The sequence below is a fragment of the Oryctolagus cuniculus genome, chromosome 3, assembly GCF_964237555.1.
Source record: "Oryctolagus cuniculus chromosome 3, mOryCun1.1, whole genome shotgun sequence".
Classification (NCBI taxonomy): domain Eukaryota; kingdom Metazoa; phylum Chordata; class Mammalia; order Lagomorpha; family Leporidae; genus Oryctolagus; species Oryctolagus cuniculus.
In genome coordinates, this window is record NC_091434.1 from 36,981,029 (window position 1) to 36,997,072 (window position 16,044).

At 39.9% G+C, this 16,044-nt stretch overlaps 1 protein-coding gene across 1 annotated transcript in view; it reads right to left on the minus strand.

Annotated features, from left to right (window-relative positions):
• The window catches only part of NBEAL1 (neurobeachin like 1), a 211,464-nt gene that overhangs the window by 152,266 nt on the left and 43,154 nt on the right, over positions 1-16,044 (minus strand). The window contains 3 exon segments of the mRNA XM_051849252.2: positions 5,726-5,808; positions 11,402-11,529; positions 11,995-12,076. Of these exon segments, the coding sequence (XP_051705212.2) occupies positions 5,726-5,808; positions 11,402-11,529; positions 11,995-12,076 (293 nt within the window).

Here is a 16,044-nt window from a genome sequence, read left to right on the forward strand (position 1 = left end):
GCAAGAACTGGCCCAAGTGCTTGGGCTCCTCCATCCATGTGGAAGACCTGTAAGAAGCTCCAGGTTCCTGGCTTCAGTCTGGCCAACCCCCAGTCACTACAGCCATTTAGGGAGTGAGCTTGCAGGTTGAAGAAAAAAAAATATATGAGATTTTGTCTTTAAAAAACATTTGTAGTTAGAATCATAATTAATGATGAAAGGCTGAATTTTTTCCCTCTACATGTGGAAATGAGGCTTAAGTGTCTTATTATACCACTTCCATTCAAGAGTATAAAAAGGCATATAGTTTGAAAAGAAAAAAGTAAAACTGTATTTTTTTGCAGAAAACATGACTATATAACCTAAGAGGGACTACACTATAGAACTAAATTTAACAAGATCAAAGGATACAAGATCAATATACAAAACTAAACTGTATTTCCTTGTATTAGTTAACAATTGGAAAATACAAGCGAATACCAATCATTTTCAAAATTAAAAAAAAAAGTTCTTCAGATAAGTTAACAAAATATGTTTAAAACCTATAAAAGGTCAAAAGATTGTGGAACTTGAATAAAAAAGTAAGTTCAGGGGCAAACAGAAAGTCTAGAGGTTAAGTCACTGGTTAAGATGCCTAAGTAATTCCTAAGATGCCTAGTAATTCCTGGCTCTCGCTCATGACTCCAGCTACCTATTAATGCAGACCTATTAATGCAATGAAGATTCAAGCAACTAAGACTCAACCGCTTTTCAGTTAAGTGATCCCTGTTAAATATAAGAGTGGGAATAAGAGAGGGAAGAGATGTGCAATTCAGGACATGCTCAAGCTGAGTTGCCCCAAACGGTAGAGTTAGAAACATACCAGGGGATTCCAATTCAATCCCATCAAGGTGGCATGTACCAATGCCATCTCACTAGTCCCAGTGATCAATTTCTGTTCACAATTGATCATAATGATAGGACTAAGAATCAAAGGGATCACATAAACAAGACTAATGTCTGAAAATACTAACCAATAGAACAAAAAAGGGAGAGAACGATCCAACATGGAAAGCGAGATACACAGCAGACTCATAGAATGGCAAATGTCCTAAACAGCACTCTGGCCCCAGAATCAGCCCTTAAGGCATTCGGATCCAGCTGAAAAGCCTATGAGAGTATTTCAGGCATGGAAAGCCAAGAAACTCTGGCGCGGGGCGGGGGGGGGACCTAAATGAAAGATCTCCACGAGTGAGATCCCAGTGGAAAGAACAGGTCATCAAAGAAAGAGGTACCTTTCTCTGAAGGGAGGGGAGAACTCCCACTTTGACTATGACCTTGTCTAAATATGATCAGAGTCGGTGAACTCAGAAGGCTTCCATAGCCTTGGCAACTCATGACAAGAGCCTAGGGTGATTACTGATGCCATAAACAAGAGTGTCAATTGTTAAGTCAACAACAGGAGTCACTGTGCACTTACTCCTCATGTAGGATCTCTGTCCTTAATGTGCTGTACAGTGTGATTTAATGCTATAACTAGTACTCAAACAGTATTTTTCACTTTGTGTTTCTGTGTGGGTGCAAACTGTTGAAATCTTTACTTAATATATACTAAACTGATCTTCTGTATATAAAGAGATTTGAAAATGAATCTTGATGTGAATGGAAGGGGAGAGGGAGCGGGAAAGGGAAGGGTTGCGGGTGGGAGGGAAGTTATGGGGGGGGGAAGCCATTGTAATCCATAAGCTGTACTTTGTAAATTTATATTCATTAAATAAAAGTTAAAAAAAAAAAAAAGACTCAACCACTTGGGCTAGAAAACTTGTACTGAGTTTCTAGCTCCTGGCTTCAACTCTGCCCAACCCTGGCCTACTTCCATTTACTGTGGAGTGAAAGTAACGGGAATCTCTCTCTCTCTCTCCCTGCCTCACCCAGGCATCTCAAATACATGAGGGCAAACATTTTTTTTAGAGATTTTGTTTATTTGAAAAGCAGAGTTACAGAGAGAGAGAAGCAGAGATCTTCCATCTGCTCATTCACTCCCCATATGGCCGTGACAGCCTGGGCTAAGCCAGGACAAAATCAATAGCCAGGAGCTCCATCCAGGTCTCCCATAGAGGTGGCAGGAACCTAAGCACTTGGGTCATCTTCCTCTGCTCTTCCAAGCCCATTAGCAGGGAGCTGGATTGGCAGTGGAGCAGCCAGGACACAAACACCACATGAGATGCTGGAGTTGCAGGCAAAAGCTTTACCAGCTATGCCACAACACAGGCCCTGGGAAAATTATTTTTAAAGATAAGTTTATTTTAGTGCAAACAATTCTGAAATCTATACATGTGAAGGGTTTTCAGAAAGTTCATGAGAAATGTATTTCATGAAAATTTTTGGAACCAAATTTATCATCATTTAATTCCACTTTTCCATCAACTTTTTAAAGTACTTTCATATATAAAACAAAAAAAGGCTTTTATGGGGTCCTGCACTTCTAAGCCAAAGTGGTGCCCATGTCTACCAATTCTGTTTTATAATCTCACCAAAGAGGCAAGTATTGTGGTACAGCAGTTTAAGCCACCACCTGCAATGCTAGCATCCCACATTAGCACCACTTCAAGTCCAGGCTGCTTCACTTCTGATCCAATTCCCTGCTAATGTGCCTGGGAAAGCAACAGCACTTGGGCCTCTGCCATCCACATGTGAGACCTAGATGGAGTGCTGGGCTCCTGGCCCCAGCATTGGGGTCATTTGGGGAATAAACCAGCAAATCAAAGATCTCTCACTCTCTCTCTCTCTCTCTCTTGTTTTTCTTAGAGCCAGTGCTGTGGCCTGCAGCACCAGCATTCCATATAGGTACCAGTTCAAGTCCTGGCTTTTACACTTCTGATTCAGCTTCCCAGTTACTGGGCATGGAAAAGCAGTGGAAGATGGCCCACATACTTAGACCCCTAAATCCACATGGGAGACTCATATGAAGTTCCTGGTTCCTGGATTTGCCATGGCCCAACCTGGGCTGCTGCGGCCATTTGGAGAGTGAACCAGCAGATGGAAAATTTCTGTCTCTCCCTCTCTAACTTTGCCTTTCAAATAAATAAATAAATCTTAAAAAAAAAAAAAAATCACCAAAGAATAGCCCTGGGACTGCCATGAGGATTCCTGCTAAATAGCAACTCATTTTACTGTTCTACTGGGATGCTGGGTTTCCTGTCATGTACCCCTAAGAGAGGCCAGTTCCCTTCATGAACTATTGTGAATATATGTGTTTGATTATCTAGCTAAAGCCAGCTTCACTATTGTTGGCTAAGTAGAGTGAGCAAGGCAATTATCTTTACCAAGCAATCGAGCAGAAGACAATTTCAAAGGCAGAGAGACAACAGAGATCTTCCATCCAGTGGTTGACTCTTCAAACACCCAAAACAGCCAAGGCTAGGCCAAGTAGAAGACAGAAGTCTCAAAATCATTGCAGATGGGTAGCAAGGGCTGAAGTTCTTGAGATGTCAACTGTTACTCCCAAGGTAACAGTTAGGACACGCATTAGTAGCAAGCTGGATCACAAGAGGAGTAATGGCAACTTAAATCAGGCACACCAATATGGTAAAAAGGCATCCCAAGTTACAAGTTAAGACCCTGTGCCAAATGCCCCCAAAAGATCATTTCTGTCTTATTTTATTCCAAAGGGAAAAAATAAGAGAAAACAAGTAAATATGGCAAAATATAAAGATCTGACAAATCTGAGTGGGAAACATATACTTGTATTCCTTTTTTATTCTGCAAATTTTACTACAACCTTGAAAGATGGCATGATCATCTTTCAACAAAGAAAAGTATGGTCTACATAAGTCACAAATCTAGTGGCTAACTCTCTTAAGTATCCTATCTTAATTAAAAATGTTAAAGATCTAAAATATACATGAGGGTGGTTAAGGCATTGGGTACAGTGGCTAGATACTGTTTGTGATGCCCACATATTTGAGTGCTTTGGTTCGAGTCCTGGCTCTGCTCTTAATTCTAGTTTCTTGCAAATGTACACCTTGTGGGGAAGTATGTGATAGCACAATTATCTGGGTTCCCATCATCTACATGGGAGACCTGGAATGAGTGTACACTGCTAGCATCAGCTTGGCCTAGTCCCAGCGATTGCCAGCATTTGGGTAATTGCATATGGGCAATCTCTAAAAGAAAATAATTAACTAAACAATTAATTAAAATACATGAGAGTACTTCAAAAAGTTCACATAAAAGGAGAGTACTTGGTCTAGTGATTGACACCTGCATCCCATACCAGAGTGCCTAGGTTTAATATTTGACCTCAGCTCCCAGCTCCAGCTTCCAGCTAATGTGAACCCTGGGAGGTGGCAATGACAGCTCAAGTACCTGGATTCCTACCACCCACGTGGGAGACCTGGATTGAGTTCCTGGCTCCTGGCTTTAGAGGCACTGTAGGCATTTGGGGAGTGAACCAAGACTGACAGTCTTGTCCATCTCTCAGATAAATAAAGGGAAAAGGTCATGGAAAATGGAGTTACAAGGCAACCTTATTTTGATGTAAAAAGTTTTAAAATAATACATGTAAAGAGGTTCATGTAAAACTTGTATTATGAAAAAACTATGCATGCACTTCAAAATTATTTTGTACAATGATATAAGTATACTTCAAAAAGTTTGTGGAAAACAGAATTAAAAATATGTCTATTTTGGTGTGAAAAATGAAGCTCATGCATGTGAGCAGCCTTCAAAAAGTTAATGAATAAAGCAGATCATGAAAAGACTACACATGGATTTCAAAATGATAGCCAGGTTAATCACATCCTCCACAAACTTTAAAGTACTCTCTCCAGGCGCCACGCTCACTAGGCTAATCCTCCGCCTGCAGCACTGGCACACAGGGTTCTAGTCCCGGTCAGGGCGCCGGATTCTGTCCCAGTTGCCCCTCTTCCAGGCCAGCTCTCTGCTGTGGCCCGGGAGTGCAGTGGAGGATGGCCCAAGTACTTGGGCCCTGCACCCCATGGGAGACCAGGAGAAGCACCTGGCTCCTAGCTTCGGATCGGTGCAGCGCGCCAGCCGTGGCAGCCATTTGCGGGGTGAACCAACGGAAAAAGGAAGACCTTTCTCTCTGTCTCTCTCTCTCACTGTCTAACTCTGCCTGTCTTTAAAAAAAAAAAAAAAAGTACTCTCATAAACTTTTAATTCCAGGTTTTCATGAACTTTCTGAAGCACCTTTATAATACTTTTTGGTTTTTTTTTGGACAGGCAAAGTTAGACAGTGAGAGAGAGAGAGAGAGACAAGAGACAGGTCTTCCTTTTCTGTTGGTTCACCCCCCAAATGGCCGCCATGGCCAGCGCACTGCGCCAGTCCGAAGGCAGGAGCCAGGTGCTTCCTCCTGGTCTCCAATGCGGGTGCAGGGCCCAAGCACTTGGGCCATCCTCCACTGCCTGCCCGGGCCACAGCAGAGAGCTGGACTGGAAGAGGAGCAGCTGGGAGAAAATCCAGTGCCCCAACCGGTACTAGAACCCGGAGTGCCGGAGGATTAGCCAAGTGAGCTGCAACACAGGCCTTATAATACTGTATTAAATTATTCAGCTCTTCTCAAAAGGGAAAACACTCTGAACAGAAAATTCAATAAAACCAGAACAATAATCAAAACCAAAGCAATCAGGTCCTCCAATAACAGGTTCTCAAGATCTTTATCTTATAAATTCACAAAGTCCAAATCAATCAAGGTCAGAATAAAGAATAATCAGAGTAAGATGAGAAATCAGCGGTGTTACTTACGATAAAAGAAAGGGACAAACTCTACTGTGAGAGAAGCTGGTTTATATTTCTGTCTGCTCTTTTCCATGGTACTAAGGATGCGTCTATCATAAAAAAGAAGATAATAACAAATTATATCATAGGTGGTGAGAGATGACACATTACCAAAACAATTATACAACAAATATTTTTTTTTTGACAGGCAGAATGGATAGTGAGAGAGAGAGAGACAGAGAGAAAGGTCTTCCTTTTCCATTGGCTCACCCTCCAATGGCCGCCAAGGCCGGCGCGCTGTGGCCGGCGCACCACGCTGATCCGAAGCCAGGAGCCAGGTGCTTCTCCTGGTCTCCCATGGGGTGCAGGGTCAAGGACTTGGGCCATCCTCCACTGCACTCCTGGGCCACAGCAGAGAGCTGGCCTGGAAGAGGGGCAACCGGGACAGAATCCGGCGCCCCGACTGGGACTAGAACCCGGTGTGCCGGCGCTGCAAGGCGGAGGATTAGCCTAGTGAGCCGCGGCGCCGGCTATACAACAAATTATAATTTTACTTTTGATTTGTTTATTGAACAATACATCTCCAGCACTGGCATCATCTTGAAACTCTAGCCAATAATTGAAATATTTTAAAGGATTTCTTCTGAATTAAGCAACACGATGGCCAGGTTAAGACTTAAACTAACTGGAAATTGAAAAAGGACCTAGCGCTTCAATGTTTCAATCTTTAAAAGAACTGTTTATTAGTACTGCTAAACTAACAGCTAAGACCAGTAGCTGATTATTACAGTATACCTGAAATTGATCAGAAATCAGGCTACTCTACTACTTTCTGAAGTTTCATCTGGACACAACGGGCTTATGCAACTAGCTTCATTCTAAGTGTATGATTCCAGGATGGAAATCATTTTGTTTTTAATACCAACTATAGTAGTTTTGATGGATGTAATGTTGTCTACAGACTTGGTTTGGGCAGAAATTGCACATGTGTTTACCAAGAACATCACAATTCAAGAAAAAAAAATCTGAATCTCTTGGATGGATATGGTAGTACAAATATTGGTGAAAACTAACTAAATAAATTAGACATTTTATTCTGCCCTGAAAAAGTACTTAACATCATTAGATAAAGATAAATATGATCTACTGATAATACACAGACTTAATATGTAACTTTTTCTTAATGATTATCACTGAGTTCCTGAGATTCCTTCCCTCATAATTAATTCAAAGCTAGGAAGAAATGCCAACTGACAACAGAATACACCAAATAGGAGGAGGACATCTGGACTCACAGATGGCAAAATACAGAGTCCTAAGATTCAGATGTAATATCTAGACTCAACAGGAATTATTTCAGACACCATTTGCTATTGTACTGCTTTCTAGTCTATGTTCATTCCCAGTATTGTAGAAGCATAAAAATGATCATATTTCCCATATTTAATGTTAAACATAACACTAGGAGGATTAGATCTTCATAGTTAAGACCACTACCAAAGATTTGGTTTTCATAGCAAAGCAAAATTTATTAGAGTTTGATATTTAAAACTTCACTCAAGTGATAGAAAGAAGTTTAGAATAAAATGACTTAGCATTCAGGTAGGTTTTCCCTTGAGATTCTTTCCATTTTGTTAAGTTATTATACAGTATAAACAGATAGGCTATTCCCTATCCAGATACTCTGTGCTAAATATCTTTACCTGATTAACATAATAAAAATCCATTCCTGCAATTTGTGATCAATGACGCATTCCAAAGTCCCCACATCAGACATAATATATGAACAAATAATGTTGATTGTATTTGTGGTAAAAACATAATATGCTAACATAGAGAAATGGGCTGAGAACTATTACACGTATCAGAACCCAAAAATTAATTATCAAAATGAATTAAAAATAATTAAAAATAAGTGGGGTTGTCATTGTATGTTTTCAGTAAGTTAGTAAAGTTAAAAATGAACTCATGTTGTACTATTTTCAGAACACAACATACTTGACTGCCCCATCACGATTTAATATTTGGGCAAAACATCTAGTACTTGGCAGACACTAATACATATCAAGCAGTTTCTCAGACGGCTGGCAAACACTTGTCTGCATCTCACTTTTCTAAGCTCATTTTTATATACACATGTGCTCACAAGTATCTTTCAGAATCTTTTTTAAAGATTTAATCATTTAAAAGGTGGAGTATCATAGAAACAGAGGAAGAGACAGAGACAAAACAGATCTTCCACCCACTGTTTCACTCCCCAGATGGCCACACTGCCAGGGTTGGACCAGGCTGAACCCAGGAACCAGGAACTCCATCCAGGTCTCCTATGTGGGTGATAGGGACCTAAGTGCTTCAGCTATCATCTGCCAATTTCCCAGGCATATTAGCAGGAAGCTGTACCAGAAGTGGAGCAGCCAGGACTTGGACTGGCACTCAGATAGAGATACCAGCTTCCCAAGCAGTAGCACTGGAACCACAACACTGCACTCAATTTTTCAGAACATTTTTTAAAGAGAAGTCACATAATCATGGCCCTTTACTTTTCTTCTTTTTCTCAAATGATATTTTTTTTTCTCTTTTATTCTTTCTCTTCAATCTTGAGATGTTCTATGGAAGGTCAGGCTGTGTATTTTTTCATTCAATTATTTTTCAATAATTCTTTAAGCAAATGACTGCAATTCACACTGTACTGAATATTCGTCAAGAATAAGGATATTGTCTTCTACAACAGTACAGTACCATTCAATAAATTTACTATATCTACTTTTGCCTAATCCATCACCCATATTCCAGTTTTGTCAGTTCTCCCAAACAACTCCTCTACTGCACTTCCCCCCTTTCCAGGACAGTTTTCCCGAGGCATGGGCAGGTTATTGCATCTGGCTCCTCTATTATTCTTGAATGTGAAATATTTCCACAATCTCTTTTTGTGACATTTTTAAAGGATGCTAGCCCCCGCTACCTCCCTTGATTTACAAGGTTCTTCATTTTGGAGTTGCTGGATACTTCCTCATAATTAGACTAGGAAGACACATGCTTGGCTGGAATATCACATAAGCAATGATGCGCTCTTCTCATGGTATCACATGTGAAGACACATGGTGCCCATCTGGTTCTCACTGGTGATGTTAAAGTGGATCACTCAGTCCACTGTGTTATTTGGGTACTATCCCCAAAAATACTAATTTTCCATTTGCAAGTAATAAGTAATCTTGGAGACATTTTAAAACTACGCACATTCTATGTTCCTTACTAAAATCTTCCCAGTGATGTCTGACCCAGTATTTACAATCACATTGCCAAATGCCAATTTCTTTTTCCCAATTCTAGCATCAATTTCACATTTACAGTTGGTATTTGACGCTCTACCTCAGGCAAGGGTCTTTATTTACCTATGTATGTGTGTATCTACCTATCTATCCTATCTCTGGCATGAACCCATGAATTCTCTTTGTTTACTTTTGCTACTGTGGTGATTTTTGCACATATATTGTTCCAGATTTGAAAAATAGGAGCCCCAGGATGACATTTACCATAATTAAAATTTTATCTGTGGTCAGGCAATGAATCCTACTAAATGTGCAATTAGCACAAGGTAAGACCTCAGTAAGTAGATTTTTGAATAAATGAGTAAGAAATTTTGAGAAAATTTCTTTCTCCATACTTATTTAGTTCCATTCAAAGAAGTCTGAGACACTGCAAGCCAAGTTAAAATTGAGCTAATGGGGGCCAAGGTTAACGCACAGCAAGGTAAAGCCGCTGCCTGAGACGCTGGCATCCCATAGGGGTACCAATTTGAGTATCAGTCACTGCACTTCTAATCCAGCTCCCTGTTAAGTCTAGTAAAAACAGCAGAAGATGGCCCAAGTATTTGGGTCCCTGACCCCATGTGGGAGCCCTGGTTAAAGCTCCTGGCTTTGGCATGGCCTGCTTGGACCATTGCAGGCAACTGGGGAGTGAACCAGCAGATGGAAGACTCTTGTCTTTCTTTCTGTAACTCTGCCTTTCAAATAAATAAATAAATAAATAAATAAATAAATAAATAAAAATGAAGCTAAGGGCCGGTGCTGTGGCGTAGCGGGTAAAGCCGCCACCTGCAGTGCTGGCCTCCCATATGAGCGCCAGTTTGGGTCCCAGATGCTCCATTTGGAGAGTGAACCAGTGGATGGAAAATCTCATTGTCTGTCTTTCCTCCTTTCTCTCTCGGTAACTCTGACATTTAAATAAAATAAAAAAAAAAAGACAAAAGTTGTATATATTTAAGGTGTACAACATAATATTTTGAAATACGTATATATTGTAGAAAGGCTTAATTAGCTAATTAACAAATATATTACCTCATATAATCTGTGCAAGATAAGAATGACATGTACATTTAAAACCCAACTCTTGGGGTGGCCAGCTGGCAAAATGGTTAAGACGCTGCCTGAGATGCCTGCATCCCATACTGGAGTGCCTGGGTTAGAGTTCCAGCTCCATTTTGATTTTAGCTTCCTGCTAATGTGTACCCTCATGGGAGACCTGGATTGAGTTCTAGGATCCTGGTTTCAGCCTGGCCTAGCCCCAGCAATTGCAGGTATTTGAGGAGTAAACCAGTAGAACCATTGGAAGTGAACCAGTGAACCAGCAGAAGATTCATTCTCTATCTCTATCTCACTGCATTGTAAATAAAAATAAAACATTTTATCCCTCCCTAAAAAAAACAAAAAACACCTTAAATTTTTTGAACTCCACTAGTAATTAAGCTACAATAAACTATAATTGGGCTACAAACCCACTAGTCTATATTCTCTCTGCCTTCCAATGATGCTGGGATAGGCACTTTTCAAAATGTCTTTCTCCTTTTCCAGTTGCCTCCCTTTTGGGTTCCCCAACACTGGCACGAGACAGAAACTACAACAAAGAGTGAAAAGGGGAGTGGTTCCATATTCCTCTTTTCCACTGTACTCGTTAGCACTGAGCCAGCAGAAGTTCTTCACTTAAAGTAACAGCAGCTGGTTCCTGCCTTCAGCTTATTTTTGGCAGTCCTAGAACAAGCTTCCTCGCTGGCCATTCAGGACACCAGACTCAGGTAAGCAATGCTCCCTTCCTCAGAGGAGCTTTCTGGCTGCAAGGGCTTCTCCAAATGTCTGGATTAAATGCAGCACCATCCCTCTGTTCCCACATCTCCCTAGGGAAGGTCATTGTTTCCTGAAGTCACTATTTCTGAATTACCCCAGTGTTGCACTATTGCCTTTTTAGTTCTCTAATATCTCTGTTTAATAATTTCCTTGTATTACATTCTCTTAAATATCTAGTTGGGTTTCTGTTTTCCTAAATGGATTCTGACTGGAACAAGATCTCCAACTAAATAAATGTAAAAAATACTGACAAAAAGTATTTTTAAAATTATGAAATATACTTTTTGAAAAACATCTCTTGAAAAATATGTTCACTATACTTGTTGCTATTGTGCTTTTAACATTTCTTATCAGATTATTAGTATTCAACTGCATTGAAAAATACAAGTTCAGAGAAGGAATGCACTGAATTATCTGAAAGTATCACTTAATTAACTCATTACCTCTAACATGTTTATTTATCTGAATTAAGCTTGTGGGTCTTAAATCTTTACAATTGCTTTCATAGAAAGGACTTGCTTTAAAGAATCACATGTGTCATGGAATTTGTTTTATATGAAAATTATGATTTTATAAGACATACCCTGAGATTCTATGTCGCCAATTCCTATAAGGATCATACAAACTTTCACAAAATGCCAATGCATGAATCACAAATTCTTCAATAGAAGTCTGATCCGCCATTTCCTTCTCCTTTTTTTTGCTTTTTAACTGAAAATTAAGTTAAAATAAAATTAAAAGGCATGATCATTCAACATATAACAATAAATTATTTTTGTGCAAAAAATACTAATTTCCCCATTGAGTCTAAAAGAGCCATTTGATCATATGAACCAAATATACCATCTTAAATTTTAAATTTTTCCTAAGATACATATTAAACAGACAGCCAGTATCTTTTGAAAATAACATGCTTTCTGTAAAGAGAGATATGCAATAAAATCACAAACTATGTCATTAAAAAAACTAATTTAATGAAACTGTTTAATTAAAATAACAACTATTCGTTCTACCTTTAGATAATATCTGAAATATATACTACCCAATGATAATTTTAATTCTCTTCTCAATTATTAACCCCTGTAAAAACATTTAACTATATTAACTATAATATAAAGAAATGAAACCTTTTTAGTCTCAGTAAAGCAATAAAAAAATATATTAGTTCACACCTACTTGCTGAATATAGAGTGTTGTCATGGTGATGACATGATTAATATATGAGCAAGTCCCAATTTCTTCTACATTTGATAGATTTCTGATAAAAAATCACAAAACAGTGAATAAAATGTATGTTCACATATTCAGTTTGAATTTTGAAAACACGTTGGTAAACGATGTACAAATGACAACTGTTAAAATATAAAATCACTATAGCTATACAAATGAGTGCCTTCCACTGAGATTGTAAAATACAGCTCAAGCACCACTTAACTATGTTGTATAAGAAGTACATGCCCAGGGCCGGCACTGTGGCGTAGCTGGTACAACCGCCTGCAGTGCTGGAATCCCACATGGGCATCGGTTCGTGTCCCAGCTGCTCCGCTTCCAATCCAGCTCTCTGCTATGGCCTAGGAAAGCAGTAGAAGATGACCCAACTCCTTGACCCCCTGCATCTGCATGGGAGACCGGGAAGAAGCTCCTGGCTCCTGGCTTCAGATCAGCACAGCTCTGGTCGTTGCAGCCAATTGCGGAGTGAGCCAGCAGATGAAGACCTCTCTCTCTCTGCCTCTCCATCTCTCTCACTTTCAAATAAATAAATAAATCTTTAAAAAAATATATGCCCATTAGCATTGATTTATTAAAGAAAAAACTGAAAAATATAAAGTAGAAACAGAAAAGAGAAAAAAATTTCCAGTATTTTTGTAACCCAAATATTTATGTCTAAATTTTTTTCTTACAGTTTATCCACCAGTGCAGATACTTAAGAGTTCAGTTTTGTGTATCTGTTGTCAATATACTATCCAAGTGGTTTTAAAATTTTAATGTTGCTTTTGTTATTACAGTTCTCTTTTTAGACTGATATCATATCTCCTTGAGTATATTAAAAATACGTGATGGGGACTAGTGTGAGGCGTAATAGTTAAGTTACCACCTACAACACCAGCATCCCGTATGGGTGCTAGTTCGAGTCCTAGCTGCTCCACTTCCGATCCAGTTCCCTGCTAATGCTCTGGGAAAAGCAGAGGAAGATGGCCCAAGTGTTTCAGGCCCTGCCACTCACAAAGAAGACCAGATGAAGCTCCTGGCTCGTGGCTTCGGCTTGGACCAGCCCTAGTCATTACAACCACCTGGGGGAGTAAATCAGTGGATGGAAGATCACCCTCCCACTCCCTCTCTGTCTCTCTCTCTCCATAATTCTTCAAATAAATCTCTCTTTTTTAAAGATTTATTTATTTGAAATTCAGAGTTATGGAGAGCAAGAGAGAGGTCTTCATCCACTGGTTCACTCCCCATTGGCCACAACAGCCGGAGCTGCACCATTCCGAAGCCAGGAACCAGGAGTGTCTTCCAGGTCTCCCACATGGTACTGGGGCCCAAGGACTTGGGTTATCCTCCACCATTTTCCCAGGCCACAGCAGAGAGCTGGATCAGAAGTAGAGCAGCTGGGACTTGAACTGTCACCCATATGGAATGCCAGCACTGCAGGCAGCGGCCTTACCTTCTATGCCACAGCGTTGGCCCCTAAATAAATCTTAAAAAAGACAATACTTGATGGAAGGGCTATAGCATCTTTACTCACTATGAGGGCATAATGTCATATCCTGATTAAAGCAATGACTCAGTAAGTGCTTGATATTTAACTAAAACATAGGCCATCATTTTTATTCTATAAAACTTTAGTATGATACATAATATGCTAATATCTACTACATTTAAAATCATTTTTATAGTAAATGTAGTTTATTATTTTTTAATTTTCAGATACTTTATCCTTGTAAAATAATTTATATCTTAAAATCAAGTAGACTTTCCTAATAGGAAAAATTAACATAGTTTTTTTTTTAAATTACTGATTTATATATTTGAGAGACAGCAAAATAGAAATAAAGATACAGACAGAGAGAGTGCTACCATCTGCTGGTTCACTTTCCAAATGTCCACAATGCTGAAGCTGGGAGTGGGAAACTCAATCCAGGTCTCCCCTGTTTGAGTGGCAAGAATCAATCTACTTGAGCCATCACTATTACCTGAGCCAGGATCTGCATTAGTAAGAACCTGGAACCAGTAGCCCGAGTCAGAGGCAGGCATTGAATGCAGGCACTCAGTGTGGGGAATGGGCATCTTAACCTTTAGACTAAACACCTATTTCTGAATTAACAGCCTTCTTAATCTAAGAAGTCAGATGGTCATGACATCTTGGGAAAAACAGAGTAAAGACAGAGGTAACATCAAAAGCCTTTCCAAGAGTTCTGCTTCCAGTAATGGTAACAAGGATCAATCTTCCCCCTAAAAGAAACTAGAAAAGATGAAGAAAACATTTTCTGAAGATCTATTTAAAAAAGAATCATAAAGCTAACAAGGCAGTGATGAATTACAGACTCAAGATACAGAAAGAGGAAACTCAGAAAGATGAGATCTGCATTTAGATCCATCATTTTTTTTAAAGCTTTATTTATTTTATTTGAAACAGAGTTACAGAGAGGCAGAGAGAGAGAGACAAAGAGGTGTCTTCCATTCACTGGTTCATGCTCATGATGGCCGCAATGGCCAGAGCTGTGCCGATCTGAACGCAGGAATCAGGAGCTTCTTCCGGGTCTCCCACGTGGGTGCAGGGGCCCAAGGACTTGGGCCATCTTCTACTGCTTTTCCAGGCTACAGCAGAGAGCTGGATCAGAAGTGGAGCAGCCAGACTCGAACTGGCACCCATATGGGATGTCGGCACTGCAAGCGGTGGCTTTACCTGCTGTGCCACAGCACTGGCCCCTAAATCCATCTTTACACTCATGACTTCTTCCAGTCCTGACAGAGGCAGATGAAACAAGCAGAGGGATAAACCCGGAATTCAGAGCTCAGATGTGATAGTCTCTAAGGCTTTGGTTTGAGATCCCAAAGGGCAACATTTAAGAAACAAAAGTGAAATGCAAACTGATCAGTAGTAATAGAGACTGGAATCCAAACCATCTTTTATTTTTTTAAGATTTATTTATTTATTTATAAATCAGAATTACGGAGAGGGGGAGACAAAGACAGATAGATTTTCCATCTGATGGTTCACTCCCTAAATGGCCACAGTAGCCAGAGCTGAGCCAGGCATAAGGTAAAAGTGAGGACCTTCTTCTGGGTCTCCCAAGTGGGTGCCAGGGGGCCATCCTCCACTGCTTTCCCAGGCACATTAGCAGGGATCTGGATCAGAAATAGAGTAGCTGAGACTCAAACTGGTACCTATATGTGAAGCTAGTGCTGCAGACAGCAACTTAACCAATCCAAATCAACTTAATCACTATTAGAAAGATCCTTCTTTTCCAAAAGCTAAGGTTTTACTATCTCCAAATAAAGAATCATGCTAAGCTTGTAATTATCACTAAAATTTTTCAAAAGCAATGCCTAACAATCAAATATAACTCACTGAGATGGCAACACAAGTTTGAAAATCAAAAGAAATATACAGGGGCCAGCACCATAGCTCACTTGGTTAATCCTCCGCCTGCGGTGCCGGCATCCCATATGGGCACCGGGTTCTAGTCCCGGTTGCTCCTCTTCCAGTCCAGCTCTCTGCTGTGGCCCAGGAGGGCAGTGGAGGATGGCCAAGGTGCTTGGACCCTACACCTGCATGGGAGACCAGGAGGAAGTGCCTGGCTCCTGGCTTTGGATCAGCGCAGCGCTGACCGTGGTGGCCATTTTGGGAGTGAACCAACGGAAGGAAGACCTTTCTCTGTCTCTCTCTCTCTCACTGTCTATAACTCTACCTGTCAAATAAAAATAAATAAATACATAAATATAGTTTAAAAAAAGAAATATACAAAAGAAACAGATCCACAAGTTGAGCAAAAAAAAAAAAAAAAAAAAAAAAAAAAAAAAAAAAGCCAGGTATAAAACTGTAGAAAGTATATGATTGATTCAATTCACAAAATTCAAAATTAGGCAAAATCAATCCATGGTATTATATGTCAGGATAACAGCTATCTTTGGGGAATAATGAGGAAGTTAGAATTATGACAGAGTATAGGATGGGCTCTGGGTACCAATGTTGTCCTATTTCTTGACTTGAGTAATGATGACACA